We start from the raw sequence: 22,622 nt of genomic DNA on the forward strand, positions 1-22,622 counted from the left end.
TTCAGCTGAAGAATAGAATAGAATAGAATAGAATAGAATAGAATAGAATAGAATAGAATAGAATAGAATAGAATAGAATAGTTCTGTAGGAAGGGACCCTCAAAGATCATGTAGTTCTACTACCTGACTTCTTAAAGGCTGACCAAAAGTTAAAGCATATAAATGAAGGCATTATCCAAATGCCTTTTGAACACTGACAGGCATGGGACATCAATCACCTCTCTAGGAAGACTTTTCCAGCGTGTTGACTGAGATATGTTCTATTCTTTGAGTAACTTAAGAGAAATTCATCTATGAGACTGCCTGATTCCTCTGGAGCGTGCTTCTTCTACAGTAGGAGTAAGTCTCACTAAAAACACAGGGAAAGTTAAAAAGAGGGCTGGTTGGAGTGTGCATCAATATTGGTGTGCCCTGTCATTGCTGGAGCTGTGCAGCTGCTGTAAACACACTGGGAAGCACTGAACTTTTGGAGGGCCAAATATATTTCCAGATTACTTGGTTTAGATGTGGGGAAGCACACTGGGACAGGGAGAGGACTCTCACAGATGCCACCTTGTTGGGATGAAGGAGATACTGCTACTCTCTTTTTGATGGAGAGCTGTGGGAAGGAGAGGGGGCAGTGTAGCAGCCCTACTTTCCTTGTGTGTGGGACCGGAAGAACAGGAAACAGTCCTGATCTGTTCATAAAGCTCAGGGACTTTTCAGGGGACATTTAACAGTAGTGTGAGGAACACATGATCCATCTTGGGCCTGGTCAAGTGTCTTGGCATTTATTTGTCAGGCTTTTGCTTGCTGTTTCTATTGCACAGTCTTATTGCTTGTGATTGCATCTGCAGGCATGCACCTTCATGCAAGTTGTACATTTACACCTGCAGGTCAGTGGTGGTCAGTTTAACAACTTCTTCTCTTCAAATGTAGGATAGATACTTTACCAGCTCGTACAGATCTTTGACTTAGTTTATATTCTGCCTTTGACTTTTTGCTTAACTTCCTAATTGTCATGTATATTTTCTACAGGCACTGAACTCTCCTTATAAACATTTCTCTTCATTTCTGAGCTCACTTATAGAGTCTCTCCTGACCAGATACAATTTAAAGGGTGGAGATGAGGTAGGATCATTCACTTGGAACAAAAATTTCAGACAACTAATAAAAAAGAGAAGATTATCTTTTAGTGTAATTTACAGTGCTTTAATTGACAAAAATGGAACCATGCCAGTTTTCACCAGCTGAAAATCAGACCTATTTTATCAGATTACATGCTGTTGCCAGCTACTAGGTTTAGGGCTATCAGTATTGCATAGATTTGCACATCTATACAGACCTTTTTGCAGTCTATGTGTTTAGTTTCGTTTATTGTTTTCTTTCTGCATGCACAGAACTTGCAAGATTACTGACAGCACTCAGGAAAAAAATGTTGTTAAGAAGTAAAGTCAGAATTTAAAAAAGGTCAGTGTTAGCCTTATTAAATTCCTGCTGAAACCAACAAGACTGTAGGTAGCAGAAGAAGAAAGTTGGTGGCAATTGCAACATAGATGATACCTCTTCACTGCTCTGGAACCTGGTGCCTTGTGGGTTAAGCATATAAAGAGTATAAACACAATATAAAGATGACCAAAACCACTTTCCAGTGCTTTGGAGATGGTTTGGGAGTGTACATGGTGCACAGTATCTGTCTATTGATAAGAGATGCTTCTCACTCCTACACAGGCAGATCCAGGATAGCTCAGTGATTATGGCACTGCCTTCTCTAGCCCTTTTATTTAAGGACGGCTTATTTTAATTCTTGTCTCTCTCAAACCTGAGGTGTATAAGACTTTACTTCAAAAAGATATATATATATTTTAACCAATAAAATATTAACAATTTTATTTTCATCCTAGCTCTGCAAAGATTTATATAGTGGCACAATAAAAAGCTGAATAGCTGCAGTGGAATGCAGGAACTGGAGTGAGAGGTTGAGAATCAGGATCTCATAAATTGGTTCTCTCGTGGAAGAAAATGTCACATGTCTGGTGTGTGTGGCACTAACAGAAAGGCAGTGGTCATGGCTATTACCTTTTAATTCATATCCATCCTGCCCCCTGGTAGCTTTCAAGGCGATTAATGGGGACTACTAAGTGCAGAGTACTCAGGATGACAGGTTTTCTACTGCTTAAAAGCCTGAGAATGAGGCATCCCGGTCTTCAGAACTGTGTCTAGAATGTTCTTCTTCCAAGTACATCATCAATAATTTTCAAGAGTTTTAGAGATGCATAGGAGAAAAGCTGGGAGTGCATTAGAAAGACATATTTTTGGTGGTGAATTGTCAAAGATTACAGGGTTCCTGGCATATAAAACACCAGAATTTTAGTAGCAGTTATGCATGCCTCTGCTTTTGTGCAATCATTCATTTGTTAGTAGAACTATACTCATTAGAAGTAACACATTATACAAATTTTGACCTGGTGGTAAATTAAGAATCATGATTTTGTTGATTTCTTTGAATTGGCTCAACAAGTATTAACATATCAACGTATATGCCTTTGGAGGCTTGAATCATTTATTCCATAGTGTTCAGAATGTCTGAAAAGCAATTTTCTTTTGGAGATGTGTGACTGGCCCCATGAGTGATGTGGTATGCGCTCATCTCTGATTGTGTTAGCATTTTAATTGCCTATTTGATCTGATGCTAGCCTTGATTTTTGATGAAGTCTCAACGATAGTATCAAGCCCCTTCCCACTGAGCATTCATCCCTACAAAAGTTCATTTATGTGAAAGCTTGTGAATAGAGAGGTATGACCCAGACTTTTACAGTTATTTGGGCTGATGGTTGATAAATGCTCATGTACTTTGATAAGCTTTAGTCACAATTGGACTGGAAACTTCAAATCAACTGTCTTCCAGCAAATAAATTCAGGTATGAATTCAGTATGAAAGTGACTTCAGTAGAAAGCCACCAATTTGATATCTGTGGTACCGTATATATCCATTTCCTCAGCTGATCAGCTAGAAACTCTACTGAAGAGATGTGTTATGCACTTTATTTTGAAAATTGAGAAATGACTTATTTTCCAAATGCATTAATTGCATGCCCTATTAAATTTAAGCTGGAAGATGAGCCAAGCAGCAGCAAGCAACAACAAAATTGTTCTGTGCCAAAAAGGGCAGTGAACTGCCAAGCCCAAGGACAAGCATGACAACCATGTAGCTTAATGAACAGCTCTGTATATGGTGGATTATGAAGTTCAGCCAGAGTTTTGCTCCAGCAGAAGGTAACTGGGGAGAACAGTAGGGTGATGGGCAGCACTGGACAGGGAAGTTAATGTCTGGCTACTGACTGCTTCCCAGAGAAGAGGAGAAAATGTTTGTATAAAAGGTCATATACAGGTCTGTGGGTTTGTGGTGCCTCAGTAAACTCAGAGTGATGTAGATATGGACAGTGCTAACTAAAAGCAGATGTATAAGGAAGGTTCATGTAGGTTTGTCTTATTCACTACAAGCTCAGTAACTTGCCCAGCTTGCTCTGCTACTGTCTCTCGTGGGGAGTTAACTATGGTGCACAACAACTATGTTCTTCCAGAGACTTCCATGCTCATATTGCATGGAGAACAGAGCATATGTAACTGTGGTGACTTGTGACTGCAGCTACTGATGTGCTTCATGGGAACTTTGACAACATTGCCTCCCTGCTTCTCTTTCTGATATGTCTGCCTGCAGAGCCAAAACACTACTGTCTTAAAAATAATAGATGCTCTTTTTGAATTTCTAAAGAAATAAGTGAACTGATTCTGTTCAGACAGTGCTTCTCTCTGGAAAAAAATAATTTTCATTAAACATGCTTGAAATGTTTACTTGATTGTAATCTTTTGCTGGTGGAATAAAAAATTTGTTCTCAACCTGGCACAGAATTTCTAAAATCCCTCTAAAATGATATGCTTGGAAAAACAGCAAAAGGAAATAACTCTTGGGGAAACATTTCAAGTTTCTTACCAAACAATTTAAAATCTAAATCAAAAGCTGCTGCTCTACTGATTATATTAAGGCCGATATTGATTATCTACTTACAAAGAAACAAATTACTTGAGTATGGAGAGCCCATATGTAGATACGTGCCCATTTAAATGCTTTAAGTAAGATACCTTACTGGTGCTATCAACTAAAAATTATAAACAGATATAAACAATAGGCTGACAGCCCATCTTGCCTAATAAGTGCTCTAGACCAACTATATGCTTTTCTCAGTGCCTGACAATAGCCACCTCACAGATATGTTGAGATATATAACATTAATGTATATTCAATGGATAAAAAAAAAAATCTGTAGTTTTATTTTGGGGGCTGCACTTCCACATAAATTATTGATTTATGCATGACTTGATCTTACTCTCATGGAAGACAATGGCAAAGCTCTTATTAACCTTAGTGCTGAAGGATTAAGTTGTTTCCTTTTATAACTTCCAAGCATTTTGATAAGAGTAATTGATCAATTCTCCCAACACCAAGTGTGGCAGTTGTTAATCTTGATATTACAGATGACTGCACTGAGGTGAAGCAGTGAGTAGGTATTGAAGATCGGCAGTGCTCTGCTGTTGTCCTCTGATCTGATCGTCAAGAAGTACTCTCTTCCTCACTCAGCAAGAGGTTTTGAAAGACATCATGCAAGTTTGGATCAACAAAATATTGTGAAATAAACATATTTTAGCTTACATGTATGCTCTATAGAAAGATATGTTCAGTGTGCATGCTCACTGGATGTGCAATAGTTGAACAACTTACACCTGCTTTGTTTAACCCATGACTGCCTTTCAATCCACTGGTGTTATTTAGCCAACCCTCTCCCTCCAATAACTTACAACTTTCAATTTCTAGTGTGCAATTTTGTTCGTCCAGAGGATATCTGCGTAGATCCATCATGCAAGCAGCTGTTGTTGTGATCCTGCAAGAGGAGGGTGAAAAAAATCAGGAAATTTGAAATCATATTTGACTTGTTTGAGAGGTAATTATTTCTGTAGCAGCTTTTCTTATTTGTTTAAATACTGAATGGTGGTGCAAAAGAATGTTGGCATACAAAATGGTTTGTAACTCATGAATAAATAAGCTCTACAGCACAATATACTGGTTACAGTATGAAGCATAGAAGGATATGCTGAACAGAGCAGAATTTCGACTGAAAACTTTACAGGCAAAAGTGTGGAGTCTCTTGAAGAATGCTTTCAAACTCACAGAAGTGAGTTGGCATCTGCAGTTGCGTTTTTTGTGTTTGTGTGACAGAAGGGTTCTTACATTCTTATAAAACTTCTGAAGTTGTAAATGGTCAAACTTGGCTTGGAATTTCATTGGCCTTTCTCTCTTTTTCTCTAAAAATTCCTACCTAAGAAATGCCTTTTTTCTTGATCTAGATATGGTCCTGTTTCATGGTAATTCATACCACAGGATCATATCTGGAATTTTTATTTTTCATGTGCTGGAAGTCAAGCACGCTTACATGCTATATGGGAATGATAATTTGTGCTGTCACAAAACTAATAAAAATAAAAGGAAAAAAGAAAACCCACATGTTTCTTTACTGTGACACATTTCAAATTTCCTAAATCTGCAAAATCCATCTACCTACCTGCATTGTCTAGGAAATGATGTGACAGAGAAACCAGTCCATGAAACTACTGCATAAGTCTGTGTAAAATACCATATTTCTGCTTTTCCTGTGAGGTTTATCTTTGTTTCCTGTTGCACATTTAATTGTTTTGCATGTTTCTAAATGGGTTTTGCATTTGTCATAGAAAATGTTGAAGACTTCAAGAGAGGCAGGACCTCATTTAGTTTAGTGTTTTTCCAAATATGCCTTACTGAGAGACACTGAGAAGACATGCAGTAATGATTTGTCAGACTCCTACTTAGTAAGGCTTAAAATCATACATATCTATATGCTAACATTAGTCACAGTTAAATGATTTTTAATGAAGGTTTCAGAGGGCAATGTTTTGTTCCCAATAAATAAATCAGTTTCTAAGATAATTTAGTTCACCAGATTCATTTATCTTCAACCAGATTTATTTAAGTGTTTACAGAAGAAGAAGTCGAGATAGTGCTTCCTAGACCACAGGGTTAGAGTGGCCAACTATTTCTGAATGGCCAGTCTGTCTGTACTCCTGACTTCTGCAGCTTTGGATATTCTACATATGATATTTAAGCAGTAGGAATCAGTTATTCTTAATAACATCAAGGATTTTTTGTTGACACATGGTTCAATAATAAATAACACACTTGTAGTATAACTGATATTTAAATCTTCCACACACACATATATATTTTTTTTCTGATGTAATTCTGGTAAGTCTTTGTTCAAAAACATTGTCTTCTCACTGTGCATAGATTTTCAGTTGGCTTGGTCTCTCTGACTACTGTAATTCAAGAACAAAAATAAATGTTTGTATTACTAAGACGCTTCACTGTTAATTGAAGGTTCAGTCTGGAAGTGAATACTTGGATTATGCAGAAGAGAGATAATAAACTATTAGTACTGGTTTCTTGTAGCAGAAAGTAATCCAAACCTGCCTAATCTGTCTTTTAGTAATTTCTCATCCTTCATTCTTGTTAAATCACTCCTTGTATTTATGCTCTAAGAAAAGGTTAAACAGAAGCACTCCATGCTCTCCATTTCCCTCAGGTCTGTTTCACATTCCCTGTAGCACCTGTAAGGCAGTGCACTGTGTATGGGTCAGTCTGCCTGGGGAAAGGGTCCCTAAGGGTGGTTGTGGGGAGCAGCTTTCCTTCTCATGGCTCTTCTACCTCTTAGCTCTCTGGTGCCATAGCAAGCAGTTGTTTCTAGATGAAGAGGGGAGTGACAGCATTTTAGCTGAAGTTTGCATAGATGAAAGCCATGCAATGCAAGGTGGGAAGGAAAATTGGAGATCCTTGTTAAGCTGGGGAAGGCTGAGAGCTCTTGACTTCCCTCTTGACTTGTAGACCTGCAGCTTTGGACATGGTACTGGGGATGATGAATGGCATCTGTCCAGGGACTCATCAGAACCTGAACCTAGTACCTATGTAGATTGGAAAAGGCAGGTTGTAGTTTTTGGAAGCTCCCTCCGAAGTGGAGAAACCTGCCAGCCCAATGTGGTGTCTCCTAAAGCTGAAGGTGCTTAACCCTTATTGGGAATCTCTGGCTTCCTTGACAAGAGCTACTTGTGATTGCAGTAGGAATGCTCCACGATCCAGCAACATTCATTACCTGTAGTTCATAAATCTAGCTTTCAAGTATTTCTTACTCCCTCATGATAGATCTCAGCTGCATAAAATTTTTAATGATATTATGCTCTGGGTAACTGTAAAACTTGTTTAAGGAGATAAATTAAACCCATATGCAATCATAGTAATTGCTGTCTTGATAAAAAATAAAATCAGATCTTTTGTTGTAAGCAGAGTAAAAAATGCAAACCTGTTACTGTTTGTATTCTGTCAGTGGAGATAGCAGTTGATGGCTTGCGCATGCACCAGGTACTTAAAAAATAAAGATATTCAAATGCAAAATACAAGAGTGTAATGGCAGGAAGGGGAATGTAATAGTTCAAAGATAGGACAAAACTACAATAAATCTGTATTCCAGGGGCTTAATCCTGAAAATCCCTAGGCACAAGTGTTTTATGATAATGGTGAAATATGATAAGGCACTGTAAAAGTGGAAGGTGAGGACTAATCCAGTACTTGAAACAGTTATTTATATCTCAGAGCAGGATCTGATTTTTCCAGGATTTCTGTTTATTGACTGTGTTTTAAGTTCTGTATTTTTTCAGTGTTGGGGCTAATATATTCTGTTTGTACAGTGTTTTTTACCCTACTTTCCTTACATTCTTTTGATTCATTCGAAGACATTATAAAATGGGATTAAACAAAGAAGATATGGTTAGGTGGACATATATCATCATGTTACTTGGTTTCACTCATGTGAAATTCTGACATCCTGGGAAAACATGAAGTCTGAATCACTAACAGGCAAGGTACATCATAATTATGAAGAAGAAAACAATGTTTTTTAAAAAAACCTTTTGGTCTTTGAAATTATCTAATCCATTGCTGTGCTTTTATTTCTGTGTTATTCTCTGAATACCATACTCTTACTATGTAATAAAGTTATTTGGCCCAAAATAAAACTATGTGAAAGAAAAGCATTGCTGTCCAATATTTGCAAAACAGACTTCTTTGTGTAATACTGTCAGAGGTTTCCCTGCAGAGCACTAGGTCTTGTAGGAACAAAAGCTAAAGCTTAATATTTTCGGTTAAAACAGCAGTGAACAGTTAAAGTAAGTTCAGAATGAGTGCAGAAAATAGAGTTATGCTTCAGTACTTAGAACATTTCATCAAAATGCTGTCAAAAAAGCTATTCCTCAGTTCTTGAAGAAGAGAAGCAATATTTAATACAGCAAGGGCAAGTAAATGTGGAGATGTGCTAAGCAATGAGAATTCTGTTGTGAAATGTTTCCTCCCAGTTGGAGAAAAGATATCAAACTTTAATATGTTTGTTCTTTTTCTCTCAGTCAACAGAGCATAAATTATGAATGTATATGAGGATATGAACTGGGAAGAACTCATTTTTTTTTTTTTCCTTAAAAACAGACTGAAATTGTCAAAACAAATAAAAAGTAGCCATGCTTCTCTTAAACACTGCAGAGCTGAGGCTTGTAGTACACACCGGAAATAGGCTTTCAGGTCCCAGGTAACACATTGCTTCTATTAAATCTGTGTTAATTTCACTTCAGAAATATCAGGGAACTTAATCCCATAGTAACTTTTTGACATCAGAATCCAGTCACATGTCCCTGGTGTAATTGCCCTAATTTCTCAGGAATGTCAAAGAAAGTTTATTCTTAAGATTTCTTGTAGGCAGAAACATTGAAGAGGTAGAGGAAGGAAGAGAAATTATACATCTGATATGCAATTTTTTTCTTCTCTGTTCAGGCTGTGTACAGGGTTGTTATGCCTACCAACACTGTAAATTTCCAAGCAAAGCCTGAATGATCAGTGGCTGAGTGCTTGGCCCTGGGAGAAAATGTCAGCTCTGAACCTGCAAACATGCCCAACTTCCAGTGCTGGGAGGAGCCCACTTACAGGAGGTACATTTGAGCACTAGCCATGGGTTGGTTTCATGTCTTTTATATAATATAATATGTTATTATTTATATGTTAAATATATATATGTTATTATATATATATGTTATTATTTATATTAATATAATATAAAAGATAATATATATCTTTTATATAATATAATATGTACTTGCAAAAGCTATGTTCATTGGTCTGTGTATTGCCTATCTGAACATATTCTATTTAACAAGAAGTTATATGTGTTAGTAAGATTAGGACAGGCCAGTGCCTTTAATGATCTCATTAGGAGTTGAGTAACGACAGATATGGAGAAGGCTGAGTTACTCAGTAACTTCTTTGTCTCTGTCTACACTGGTAGATGAGCTTCCTGCACGGGCTTCTTTCTTTTCCCTGAACCTGTAGACGGAGGCTGGGGAATCCCACCCACTGTAAGTGAAGAGCACTTTTGAGACCACCTGCTGAATCTAAACAGGTATAAGTCTATGGGACCTGATGACAGGTCTTCCCCCAGGGTCCTGAGGGAACTGGCTAATGTAGTTGCCAAGCCTTTCTCCATCATAGCTGAAAAGTCTTGGCATTCGGGCAATGTCCCTGGTGAGTGGAAAAATGGAAATGTCATGCTCCTACTCTTCAACAATTAAAACAAAGAATTGAACAAAGAACACTACCCTTCAACAATTAAAACAATTAGGACATTTCTTCTCAGAAAGAGTGATCAGGCATTGGAACGGTTTGCCCAGGGAGGTGGTCGAGTCACTGTCTCTGAAGGTGTTGAATGAAAAGTTGGACGTGGTGCTTAGGGACATGGTTTAGCGGGTGACATTGGTGGTAGGGGAATTGTTGGACTGGATGATCTTGAAGGTCTTTTCCAACCTTAATTTTTTTATGATTCTATGATTCTATGAATATATTTCTTTTTAATCTTTGTTCACAGAAAAAAAAAGTTGCTTAAACATGAAAAAAAAATAATAAAAAAAACATCTTGAGGAAGACACATACAGAGAATATTCATCTCAAAGCTTTAAGAAGCTGAGAACAGGGTCCAGTGTGAGAAGGGTTCAACAATCTTTATTTTACTGGGTACAGTTTTACAGAGATGAGACCAGGAAAAATGTGTCAGAGTATGAGTTTTCTGCTGAGTTTTATTGAATGCCTGAGCAGTAAGTACTTTGTTTGCTTTGCCTCTCCTCCATCTTTTTTTTTTTTTTTTTTTTGGTTAAAAAATAAAATGTAAAAAATGGAATAGAACTCACATAGAAAAATGGAATAAAACTCACATAGAAGTAAAAATGGTTTTTAAACTTGGAAATCCTGTGATGCAGCTCTCTGGAAAAGGTATGTATTTATATATGTATGCATCTTTAGAGTACTAATTATATGAGTGGTCACTCAAGGGACCTAAACTTTTGTCAGGAGAGATTGTGGGTTCTGTGGAGTAAGACAAGCAGAAGTGGGTGCAGTGTGTTGAGTGTCTTTAGTGTATACAGTAACATATACTTTAGAAAGCCTGTCCTGGTTTCAGTTAGAACAGAATTAATTTTCTTCCTAGTAGCTGGTGGAATGCTGTGTTTTGGCTTAGAATGAGAAGAGTGCTGATAACACCCCGATGTTTTAATTGTTGCAGAGCAGTGCTTATACCAAGCCAAGGACACCTCAGACTTTTGCTCTGTCCTGCCAACAGGCAGGCTGGGGGTGCAGTAAGAGCTGGGAGGGGACAGACCCAGGACAGGTGACCCGAACTAGCCAAAGGGGTATTCCATACCATCTGACGTCATGCTAAACAATATATAGGGGTGGCTAGCCGGGGGGAGGGGGCCGGACTGCTCGGGGTTAAGCTGGGCATCGGTCAGCGGGTGGTGAGCAATTGCATTGTGCATCACTTGTTTGTACATATTATTATTAGTAGTACTATTATCATCATTGTATTATTATTATTATTATTATTATTATTTTCCTGTCTTATTAAACTGTCTTTATCTCAACTCACGGGCTTCACTTTCCATTTCTCTCCCCCGTCCCAGAGAGGGAGGGGGGAGGGTGAGCGAACGGCTGCGTGGTGTTTAGCTGCCAGCCGGGTTAAACCACGACAAAGCCTTAATGACAAGAACATGTAGACTGAGAGATGAGATGTGGATGCTATCACAAAATATCTTAAAAAATTAATAACTCATTCATTCTTTAGATATTACACAAAGTGGCAAGACATACAAAATTAAAAAGTAGAGCTCTTGGACTTGCATATGCCTTTGTAAGCAAGTCTGTGATGCTGTCATCCTGAGTCTCAGGCATTTTGTGCCAAGCTGGAGCACGTGTAAATAACTAGAGCACACTACAAAGCAAAGGAGCAGTAAAGTTGTGCCTTTATCTCTGTCAATCCCAGCCATTTCAGGGTGAGCAAACTATTAAAGACTACAGTATGAGAATCATCATCTTTGTGTTACCATCTACTCAAGTGTAAATACTCTTTTGCCAGACAGAGGTGACTGAATTTGAAACCTGTTATCCATTTACTATTTATTTTTTCCCCTCTTACCTGTTGTATCTACTTTCTTTGCTATTTTCTTTCTGTGACCTCTTTTTAATTTTCATTTAATAATGAAGGTCTGTTTGCTGGAGAAGGTCACTTCTGGTCTTCCTTTAAGGATCCCAGGTTCAGAAATGACTTGAAGCACTTTGAAGCTTATGGCTTTTTTGGTAATGGCTTGAAGCTGTATTGCCTTGCAGTTATGGTGCTGCAATCTATAGGAAAGTGCGGTGTGCTGCCTAAGTGCCTGTGATGATGACCTGGATATTCCACCTCCTTTGCTACCCAGAGCACTGGTCTGCATGCTGGCCCCTCCACTCTGCTGGCAGAGGTGTCTGTGGGCAAGCAGTGTTACCTGAACCATGGAGATATTCAAGGGCAAATATCCACTTTTACTTGGGAAATTTGTGTTTTTAATCCACAGGAATATCCTGATCCTGTTCACAGCTTGTCTCAGCAACTAGGTGTGCTGCAGGGAGTGGGGGACAGCCAGTGGACACGTCCTTGAGAATAGCAACTCTTTTTGCTGGCCCTGCTGCTGACCTCCTCCTCCCAAGCTCACGAACCTACAGTCTCAGGTACTGTTCTCCTTTAAAAATAGGTCTCATTAAAGGCAGCTTGTCATTCAAACTCTGTAAATACAGAGTATGAGCTGCTCATTAGTAACAAGTGTGTGGGTGGCTGAGACTACAGCATGCCAGATATCAAGGTGAGAACAAAATGGGAAGGATTCATTACTCTCCTTCACAGGCTGCTTTGTATTCTCTTCAGATTTATCTTGTGGTTCCCACTGAAATCTAGCACTTTGTGATCATGTTATACTTTAAAATTTGTTTTTAGCTAGCAGCTGGTTGGCCTCATGTGAGCATCTTGATCTTTAACCATTGGAAATGTAGTTTGTAGGTGGAAGAGGAAAGTGGAGAGATATGAGCCTGAGCTTAAACTGACTATTACTACTGAATTTCTTTCTTCTTCTTTTTTTTTTTTTTCTGATTCAAAAACCACTTGTCCAAATTGTCCAAAGTAGTGATTTCAAATGTGCCAATAATTTCTGGCATACCTTTCCACATTTTATTGGTAAATGAAAGTAACATTAATGAATGCTGTTAAGTTGAATGTATTATATGTCAGATAAATTTACTCAGAGGGTTTTTAACATTTTGTATCCTCAAAGTACTCAAGTATTCAGGTGTCTTTACATGGCACCAATTATTCTCAGATGTCCATAATTCTTGTTTGTATACAGACATGTTGAAATAGATTTTAAAACAGAATTGTTTTAAGTTTGTTTTAAATACATGGACAGTTAATGCACACAGACTATTTTTCTCTGGTTAGGCTGATTTGAATGTAAGTTTTAGATTCAGTAGAAGGAAACCAAGTATATTATAAACACTAGCTCAACTCATACTTATCCCTGAACTCATTCTCACAATGAACCAGATCTCTGAATGCAAAGACTTGCTACATGACAAGGTGTAACATAATATAATAACCCACATGAGGAGGTGGTTTTACCTTTTCAAGACATCTCATTCCTGGGACAAACTCAGGATTTATTATGCTATACTATTTATGTATTCTGGCCTTTTACATTTTTTTTTCTATTATTATTTTTTTTTTGCATTTTTCTTCAACAGGACTTCTACTGTCAAGGTAGAAGCAATAGGACTTCTTATGTGCCAAGTAGAATTGTCTCAGAGGTTAGATAATCTTGGACTTGGGTGCTGTAAACAATAAGATATTTTGGGAAAGGGGATATCAGGCTTTAGTTGGCTTTTGAGATTTATTTACCTTAGTACTCAAAGCAATTGTCAGTACATTAATCATGGTTATTTTGTTTAAAGGAATAAATCCTTGCTGAATAGCCTCTCTCTCTCTCTGCCAGAACTATGCTTCAGGGAACAGTTGTATGGTACTATCACAAAGCAAGGATGAGATGAGATTACCCAAAATGGGAACAAATAAGCTTTCTGACTCCTGCCTTCCCCCAAGAGGACAGCCTGGAGCTGCAGGGCAGTGATCAGGGTAGGAGGCAGTGAGGAAGGGAGAGCTCTAAAGTGCAGGAATATGGGAAGAAAAGTGGTGGAAGAAATGGTCTGTAAGAAAGCATTTTGCTCTGAGTGGAGTTAGAAGTTTCTAAAATCAAAACCTTAAGCAAAATACATTTTGAATAAGTAATATAAGATCTTTTTCTCTTCCACAGAGTGTACAAAAAATAACTCAGCTTAGAGTGAAGATGAATTACTTGCTTGTAAAGATCAAGAAATATAAAAAATCATTAAAATGTTACAATGTAACTTTTTAAATATTAGCAAAAAGGTCTTTTTGATGCTTGTAAGCCAAATTTCAGTGCAGTGAGATTTTTTACTGCACAGCTATAAACCCATGAAAATATATTTCATAATATAAATCCCAAGAGAGCTATAACTATACCAGGGCAAACAAGATACTTCAATAAAAAGTGCTTGAGTATTGGAACTGAAATTTACTGCAAAAGGTAGCTCAGTTTGACAGTACAAGTATGTTGCAAGCCAAAAAGAAAGAAAGAGAGAGACGGATCGAAAGTGCTTAGCGTGAAGGAAGGTCCAAGAGGAAAGTAAAGCTAGATAACTGGTTTTTAATATGGTTTTAATAAAAAGAATGGTTCTAAATCCTTAACTTTTTCAGTATCTTTCTACAACCCTTCTAAACCTGACTAAATGCAAGAAGAGTCATGTTACTACTGAAATTCCTAGTCACAGGAAGACTGAACTGATTGAATTGCCTGTTGAGGAGAGAATAGAGATCTGCTAGATGGTAGTAGTGGTGTCATTGCTGATTGATATCTTGATTTTTGTTTAAATTTTATTGTTTCTGTTTATTCCTGAATGAAACCAAACCAGACACCAAGATACGTATGCGTGAAAGAAAGACATGCACATTTTCAGATTTTCCCCTTGTGTTGACAGAAGAGAAATCCAGGTGACATCTTCTGCAAAGAGACTAGTTTGCAAGTGGAAGGCTTAAGAAAGCCTTCTTACTCAAAGCCTTGCTTGCCTTGCTTGCTCAAAATGACTGGTAAAAAGTGGATGGTTTGGATTGGCGAGAAGAAAAAAGTATTGTTTCTGGCGGCAAACATGCTTCAAATTGACCCATTGCTATCTTGCCTCCTTGTAACCATGGGAGGTCTTCCTCGATTTTGAAAGAATGAATGGGACTAAAAGAGATTGTTATTTCCCTATAGGTACTCTGTATCTTTTCAGGAACACCCGTACAGCATCTCACATAGCTACTGCAGATCAACTTCAACCACTCCAGCACATCTCAAACTGAAACCTGTACTCTGAAGCAGAAGTGCCGAGGAAATGCACAGAGACAAGGACTGAAATTATTTCTTCCTTTCTTCTGATGCCTGGCCTGTCAGATTTTCAAGGAGAGGGGAGTCTGCTACTTTTCTTGTGGCTGTAGTTTTACCTGTGCGCTGGAAAAATTAGCCAGAACAGTAGCTTCAGTACTAAAATTACTCTGACAGTGAGACAGAGGCAACTGGTCTTTTTAAATGAAGAGAAATAAGCTATAACAAGCTTTCTTGGGTGGCATGAAAACTGTTTGATAGTAGAAAAGCTTAATCCATTTTTGATTTTGCCAAACACCGGTAGGACACAGAATGGTTGCACTCTCACCCAGGAGAGTGCAACAGAAAGTGGGGGTGGCATATTTTATTGGGGTCCTGTGGAGAAAAAAGATGAAAGGTAAAGAGCAAGAGAAACCCTGATGCAAAGGCAGAGAGTTTCCACTAGATTCTGTGATTAGCTTTTATGGCTGCACTTTTTATAAAGAATTTATCTATGAAATCTATTATCAACATTTATCAACTAGGAGAGATTGTAATAGCAGCAATAAATGGCTCTTTACAATATGACGTGCTGTTTTATGCTTGTAACTGACTGCAAGACCTAATCAAGGTATGCTTTTACCATTTATAGAGCAGAGCTTAAATTATCAAGCCTTTACAGACCACTTAAATATTTTTAAATATTAAGTGTAATCAATTTTTGAAGTTCTTCTTAGGTCTCTAGTATTCGCTAATTTCCCTAGGTCTCCCATCCTTACTCTCCGTGATCCTGAACAGATAGTAAGCACACTCCATTTGTACCAGATAGGTAGTTGAATGTGAAAACTAATAACTCCAGCCAGCAAAGCTGGCAGAATAATTATGTCTTGATTCATATGTTGAGGGGAAAACTCAAGCGCGTCTGAAGAAAATGAGCTGCAGCAGTTAATCTACCGTGTGTGGTGACTAATTTCATTGGAGAAGTGAAAGTAAAATTAAAACCTTGTGCTAGGAGCTTAATGAGGAGATCTTTGCTTTCACAAAAATGTTGACCCTCCTGGCAATGTAAAGTGTGAACAGAGAAATTAGATTGTCTTCTTTCAGGCCCCTGACCTGACAGGAAAGCTGATGTGACTTTTGTATGGAAAACTGATCGATGACTATGGCCTGTCAATGGATCTTAATTGGAAAACAAAGCAAAGAAATGAATGTTTTGATTGCATTTGGCCCAAGACTTATTCTGTGATAATGAATCAGTGCAAGGCATGTATTATATCAAAGAAATTTCTAGCTACAGAATCTTATTAATTCATAACCCTTTTGAATGAGCATAAATTAACAATAACTTTCAAGTAAATTTAGGACAGTGGGGTGTATCTCTTATTATGGTATTGCTTTTTTGTATTTCTTACGCTTTATTTGTCTTTATGAATTATGTTGTTAGGTCAGGTATAACAAACATAGGAACAAGAATTGTACCCTGACAACCATTTTAATTAAAAAACAAGATTTGTCACACAAGGGGAAGGAAAGGGTGCCTGGGTCACTGTTCTTTCTACTGCAAACACCACCTCATGGTATTTCTTTAATAAACGGTCCAACATGTGTCTCAAAGTACTTGGGAATATGTGGGGTAAACATTGGGAATAGTGGGGTAAACTATCACATAGTGAGGTTTTTAGGAAACATGTTTTTGTGATGACTAGCCTGAGTTTATTTATGGCTGCTGTCTACACATTTGTCCTTGGGATAGTATTGTCCTTTGGCTTACACAGCACATCTCCCTATGGTGTGTTTTGCCCCTTTCTGGACAATAAGCATACCTCCTATGCAAAATCTCTTTTGCTGGGTGAAACAAAATTCTCTGTCATTCTTAAGCAGACATATGTCCTTTTCCTGGCTGCAGCAGTATTAGATGAAGAATTTAATATTTTCTAATTACTTTTAGCTCCCTTTCCTGGAAATTAAAATCCATTCTGATCTACTAGCGGAGCTACTAAAGTGAAAACACCTTGAATAGCCTCTGTGAATCTCTTTTTGCTGACTTGTGGTTAAATTGGATAAGACAGTAACTAGCTCATAGTGTCTGAAATAGGTTAGGAAGTATTCACTAAAGCAATCAGTTAGCATCTATGAGAGGGCTGTAATCTCTAGCAGTGATGGTGATGGGTAACTTGGAGTGGACTAGGAGAGCCCATTTTAAATCAGCACAATGTGGATTAGAAGAATATACATGTACTTATGTGAGCAGATCCTCTGTGTGCATGATTTATTTGAACTTGTCCTTTTCACCCAGTTCTTTGGATGGACTTGCATAAAATGGAGCAGGTTAACAAGCCCCAGACAGTGCGTAGCTTCTCGTTATAGCATTAGCTTCTCCTGACTGCCAACACCAATGAGTCATGTGTAAATTTCCCTTGAGTTTTCACATTGCTGGAAAAATCAGATTTGTGCCAGTGAGATATTGTTTTCAGTGAGGAGGTTTTTCAGGGTAAAGATACCGATAACTTTTAATTGGTAGTTGTGGATATTATGTATTTGAATATATTGTGTGTTTGGGGGGAGGGTGTTATTATTTTTGTCTTTTAGTAGTGGTAGATATTTTACAGAGCTTTACAAATATATATATGTATATATATATATATAACCTTTATATTTTAGTGCAGAACTGGGGGAGAAGAACGACTTGCTCCAATGTTGAAGCTTTGTCTTGTTTTACTTGTTTTTAGACTTCAGTTATAATAAAAAAAAAAATAAATTAATTTTTACTCTTAGAACACTAAGTGTCATTGTTTCTTATATTCACTGAATGCTGCTTACAACAGGGATCCAGAAGGCTAACAAATAGTTGTGCAGCATCTTGAATGCACATAATCTATCACTGCTGCTCTGGAAACCAAACATCCCTCATAAACAGAGAACATGGGCGTATTAAAAAACTTTTGTTTCAGAAGCTAAAAACATAACTCATAATATAAACAAATGTGTTATGCCTTATAGATAATATATAAATGCTCATCCCAATGTATCTAGGACAATCTTATTTTACCTGAATATATATATATATATATGTATATTTTTCCCTATTCCAAACTGTGCACATTGCTTTTAACAGTTTCGTATTGAGAGTGCCTGGTCATCTAAGTTATCTATTCTGATTTCTCCTTGTTTTGAAAGAGAACCATTTCCAAACAGCTGGCAATATAGGACTTGTTAAAGTAGGAGAGTAAGAGGTTCCACTGAATACTTAATAGCAACTTCAATAGTAATTAAAACTATACCCATCTGAATTCCAAGAAGAGGAATGAATGGAATCTCATGGTACCTTTTCACATGTTCATTTTGACCATAGAGCTGCATTTAAGGTACCTGCATACTTGATTTTTCACTAAAATCATGAAGTTTAGCTATGTTCTGAATGGTGATAACATTCATCAAGATTTTGTGCATCCATGAAATGTGAGCAAGCTGGATGTTATAGGAGTATGAGAATGTATTAGCTATTGGCTCTTCTGGCAGAGAGTCAAAGTCTTGATGAAAAAACCAAAATGAGCACATTTTACGAAATGAAGCCAGAAGCTGAATGAGTACAATTGTTTACATCAAGACAGATGATGTTCATGAGAATTTCCTGGCTCAGGCTCTGCTGTTGACCTATATCAGGCCTTCTTGTAACCTTTTTGTCTCCTGCCTCAACTGAAGTTTAATATACTGCAGGCTTAGATTCCTCAGGTTTTCATTCTTTCCTTGCTACAAATCTGAATTTGTTTTCTACAAATAGTTGACATACAGTTCTTCACAGCCCAAATATATTGTTGTGCTTATTTCTTTCATATTTAGCTTTAAGAGCATGCTACGATAGACTCTATGAAAAGATACTGTACCTACATTTATATAATGCTCATGAAGACAGAATAAGCAAAAATCTCTCTCTTTCTTTTTCTTCCCAAATATTCAGCCATGCCCTTTATGATCCTTGTCTTTGCCCAAATTGGCCTCTACCTCCAATAGGTTGTTTGTTATTCCATAATAGAGAAGATGATATAACAAATAAGTACAGTAAAACTTCTCTTTCAAAAAATACCCAACTAAATTTGATGGAAGTAGCATGCATGATAATTTCTTCTGTGTTTGTGACAGATGATGATGCTTAGATGAAAATGCTCTTATCATAATGTAAAAATACCGACTTAAGGTTGAAGCTTATACAAATAGATTATTATTTTCCACTCAAGTTATCTGTCTCGTTAAATAGAATTTTCAGATAAAATCGGGTGGTTTGTGATGTTTAACTCTCCCTTTGTGTCGTTTTGTCATAACCTAGCTGTGTTGCCTGGCTGCTTGAAGCCCCAAGAGGTGTTTGGATGATTTCACTTGTTTGTTCTTCTGGGACAAGAGAGAAATACAAAGTGAGACACTGCTGCTCACCTACTGTATTGTATTTTCTTCTGAATTTCATGGTTCAGCAGTTCTTCTCTGAAATGTTTTAATGAGGGAAGACATAATAAATCACATGGGCTTTCTTTCATAAAGATAACTAATAAAAATGTAGGAAAATATGAAAGACATTATGCCAAGCCATATTGCTTTGAAACTCTCAGCCTTCCGCTTTCCGTCCTGTATACTTTTTTTTTCCTATTATTCTCATTCTGTTTAGTAGCTGAATCACCTGTTATTGCTAAGAGTCAGTGTTCAGTTAAGCTTAAAGAAAAGGTGCTCTAATAATCTACAGTTCTGATGGCTGCTCAGTGGTGTCATGAACTGTGTTTTCTCAAAGAGCTGTATGGCTTATATAAGCCAGGAATAAGCAAACAAATTCCTCTCATACAACCAGAAGATTAAGATGGAAATAGAATATGTAACTGATAGAGAACAATTTTCCTCTCACTTTAGCTCACCCTTCTTCTTTTCTCCTGTTTCAGAATCATCTGAGAGATCATGAGCTCTCTGGTTGAACAGGCTTAATGTTTCTTGCTGCTTCTTGCCTTCTCTTATGGGCTGCAAATGGTTCATTATAAGGAGTTATTACACTGTGCTCAAATTCTAAACCCATTACCCAGTGGTTTCACAGAATGGTTGAATGGACACCTTATTTTTGTACTGAAGGAAGGAGCTGGGAACCCTTCCAGGAAAGGATCTGAAAACTGGTTTGGAAATGTTGTATTTGAAACTTTATATGTTGAAGATTCTACTAGTTTAACACATTTTTCCTGGGTATAATTTAAGACTCCTTTGGAAGGACGAATATTTACATCTAATTTTTTACTTATTGCATTAAAACAAGTGTATGCTTGGCAATGGTGGGAATAACTATGGTAAGTTTTTTTCTGTTGTCATTTAGCTCCTTTTCCCATGGCCAGAGCTGTCTCTTTAAACATGCTAGTAGCTGTTCAATTTGGTAAATAGTACTTATACTGATTAAAAAGATTTATATAGGTGACTGAGTATGGCAGAAGATAGAGTTATTCTGCATGTAAGTGGAAATTCATGGACAGCATTATGCTGTGTTCAGGCAGCTTTACTTGTGTGCATGCAGGCCTTTGAGTTATTTCAAGAATGTACTTTGATATTTTCATGACATCTTAAAAATAAGCCTGACATTTTGCCATTGAAAAATAATGGAAAAAGGAATTAGAAATGGGATAAAAGATCATTGGTGAATGAAAGCTCATATACATATCAAAAAGCTATCAGCTCATTGCTTATAAAAGATAGAAACTCCCACTGACATTAAGAAAACTCTTCTGATAAAACAGCCACTCCACCACTGAGATCTTAATCCTCAGCTTACAGAGAGACCTAAAAAAGATCCTCAAAGATGAGTCCAGAAACTAAGCTTTAAGACTGCACTGCTCATAAGCAGAAGAGTGAGATGCTGTAGTGAAAAATACTTCAGGAAAATACGGTGTTTATAATCACATGTAGTTTAAGTTCACAGTGCTCTGCCCAGCAGTACTTGTTGGAACCAAGGTGGCTGCACTATGGGTTGAAACTTTTTATAAGAGTTTTGCTTGGAAAGAAAATACTGGTGGATCTGTGAGTTCAATACAATTTTCAGTACTTAGCTCTGTTGCTTCTGTTTGTCCTTAAAAAGGAGTTTGCATGCCTGAAAACTTCCCTGAAAACTTACATGTTTTCTGTTTGCAGTTAAATCAGGTGGTGTGATAAAAAGACTACTCTTAATATTATATTATATTATATTATGTTATGTTATGTTATGTTATGTTATGTTATGTTATATTATGTTATATTATGTTATATTATGTTATATTATGTTATATTATGTTATATTATGTTATATTATGTTATATTATGTTATATTATGTTATATTATGTTATGTTATGTTATGTTATGTTATGTTATGTTATGTTATGTTATGTTATGTTATGTTATGTTATGTTATGTTATGTTATGTTATGTTATGTTATATTATGTTATATTATGTTATATTATATTATATTATATTATATTATATTATATTATATTATATTATATTATATTATATTATATTATATTATATTATATTATATTATTCAGGTTATTGTTTAGTGATTTGTTTTCCTAATTTGTATTTTTTATTCTTGTTAATCAAACTGAACAAACATAGTTACATAGTTCTGTTTATGGCACCTATAGTGACAGCCACACAGACCATCTGCAGGTTTGGATCCTTTATATCCACAACATAGGCCATCCATTTGAATCTTCATGCCTTTCCTACAATTAGGACTATTTTTAAACATTTGAATTATTTAACTAATACTGAGAAAATACATTTTCTATTCAGGACAGAATTATTTATTTTTATCCTATGTAGTGATTTGCTTGTGAGAAATTAAGCATTCAGTGACTCCAAGGATGATAATATACCATATGTAGAGTAATTAAATATTACCAAAACATCTGTGACACACCTTCAAAACAAAACTTTGCTTGTTTTCTAACTGCAGAGCCCCAGCAGGGGGCTCCCAGGTAACACTGAGAAATCTTTTGGAGGCATTAATGCATACAAGTTGCCCATATTTGGATGATAGCTGTGTATTTTTAAACTTCCTAGAATCTGAGTTAAATTATCACTTAGCATTAATATTTTTAAAAGCATTTTACTTAGGAAATGTTTTGGTTGCTAAAATCCTTTGGCTCATCATACAGTGTTTCAGTGGAACTTGCCGTTCCTTGGATTCAAAGGCAGACAGTGAAAAACCACAATTTTTCCTCAGCCCTTTTGAAAATCTGGCTGACGGATGTCTTGTGCCAATTTAGGTTTAACACTACCTAACATCCCAGAGAGATCTTGGAATTTGATGGTATTTTAGTAATTTTCTGCAAATGGATTAGATCTGTACTCTGTATAAAGAAGACGCAGGATTAATTGTACTAACAATAGAATTAGCAGTCTCAAGTGAAGAAATAATTTAAAAAATAATAAAAAAGATGATCCACCACCCTTGAATCCCAATTCCTCCTATAAAAAGGCTAATTTTAGAGCTTTTTTTTTTTTTTTTTTTTTTTAACACCTATTTTTTATAACTATTTTATAACTGTTTCATTTATTTCTTTCAGTGAGAGACTCAATATTTGAAGGGTTTGTAATGCAAGTAGGCCAGTAGTCAACTGTATTTCAAGGGTTCTAACTGGGGTCAATGAAATAATTCTTAGCAAATAGTCTGACAATTTATTTCTCGCCCCATTT

The 22,622-nt window shown here is 36.7% G+C and overlaps 1 protein-coding gene across 1 annotated transcript in view; it reads right to left on the reverse strand.

Moving 5' to 3' along the window:
* Window positions 1-22,622, reverse strand: part of GABRB1 (gamma-aminobutyric acid type A receptor subunit beta1) — a gene marked incomplete at its 3' end in the record, with an annotated part of 132,689 nt that overhangs the window by 32,387 nt on the left and 77,680 nt on the right. Inside the window, exon 4 of the mRNA XM_082760193.1 lies at window positions 4,837-4,919. Coding sequence (XP_082616319.1) covers window positions 4,837-4,919 — 83 coding nt within the window. The remainder of the gene's footprint in view (window positions 1-4,836; window positions 4,920-22,622) is intronic.

The sequence above is a fragment of the Aythya marila genome (assembly GCF_965140915.1).
Source record: "Aythya marila genome assembly, chromosome: 4".
Classification (NCBI taxonomy): domain Eukaryota; kingdom Metazoa; phylum Chordata; class Aves; order Anseriformes; family Anatidae; genus Aythya; species Aythya marila.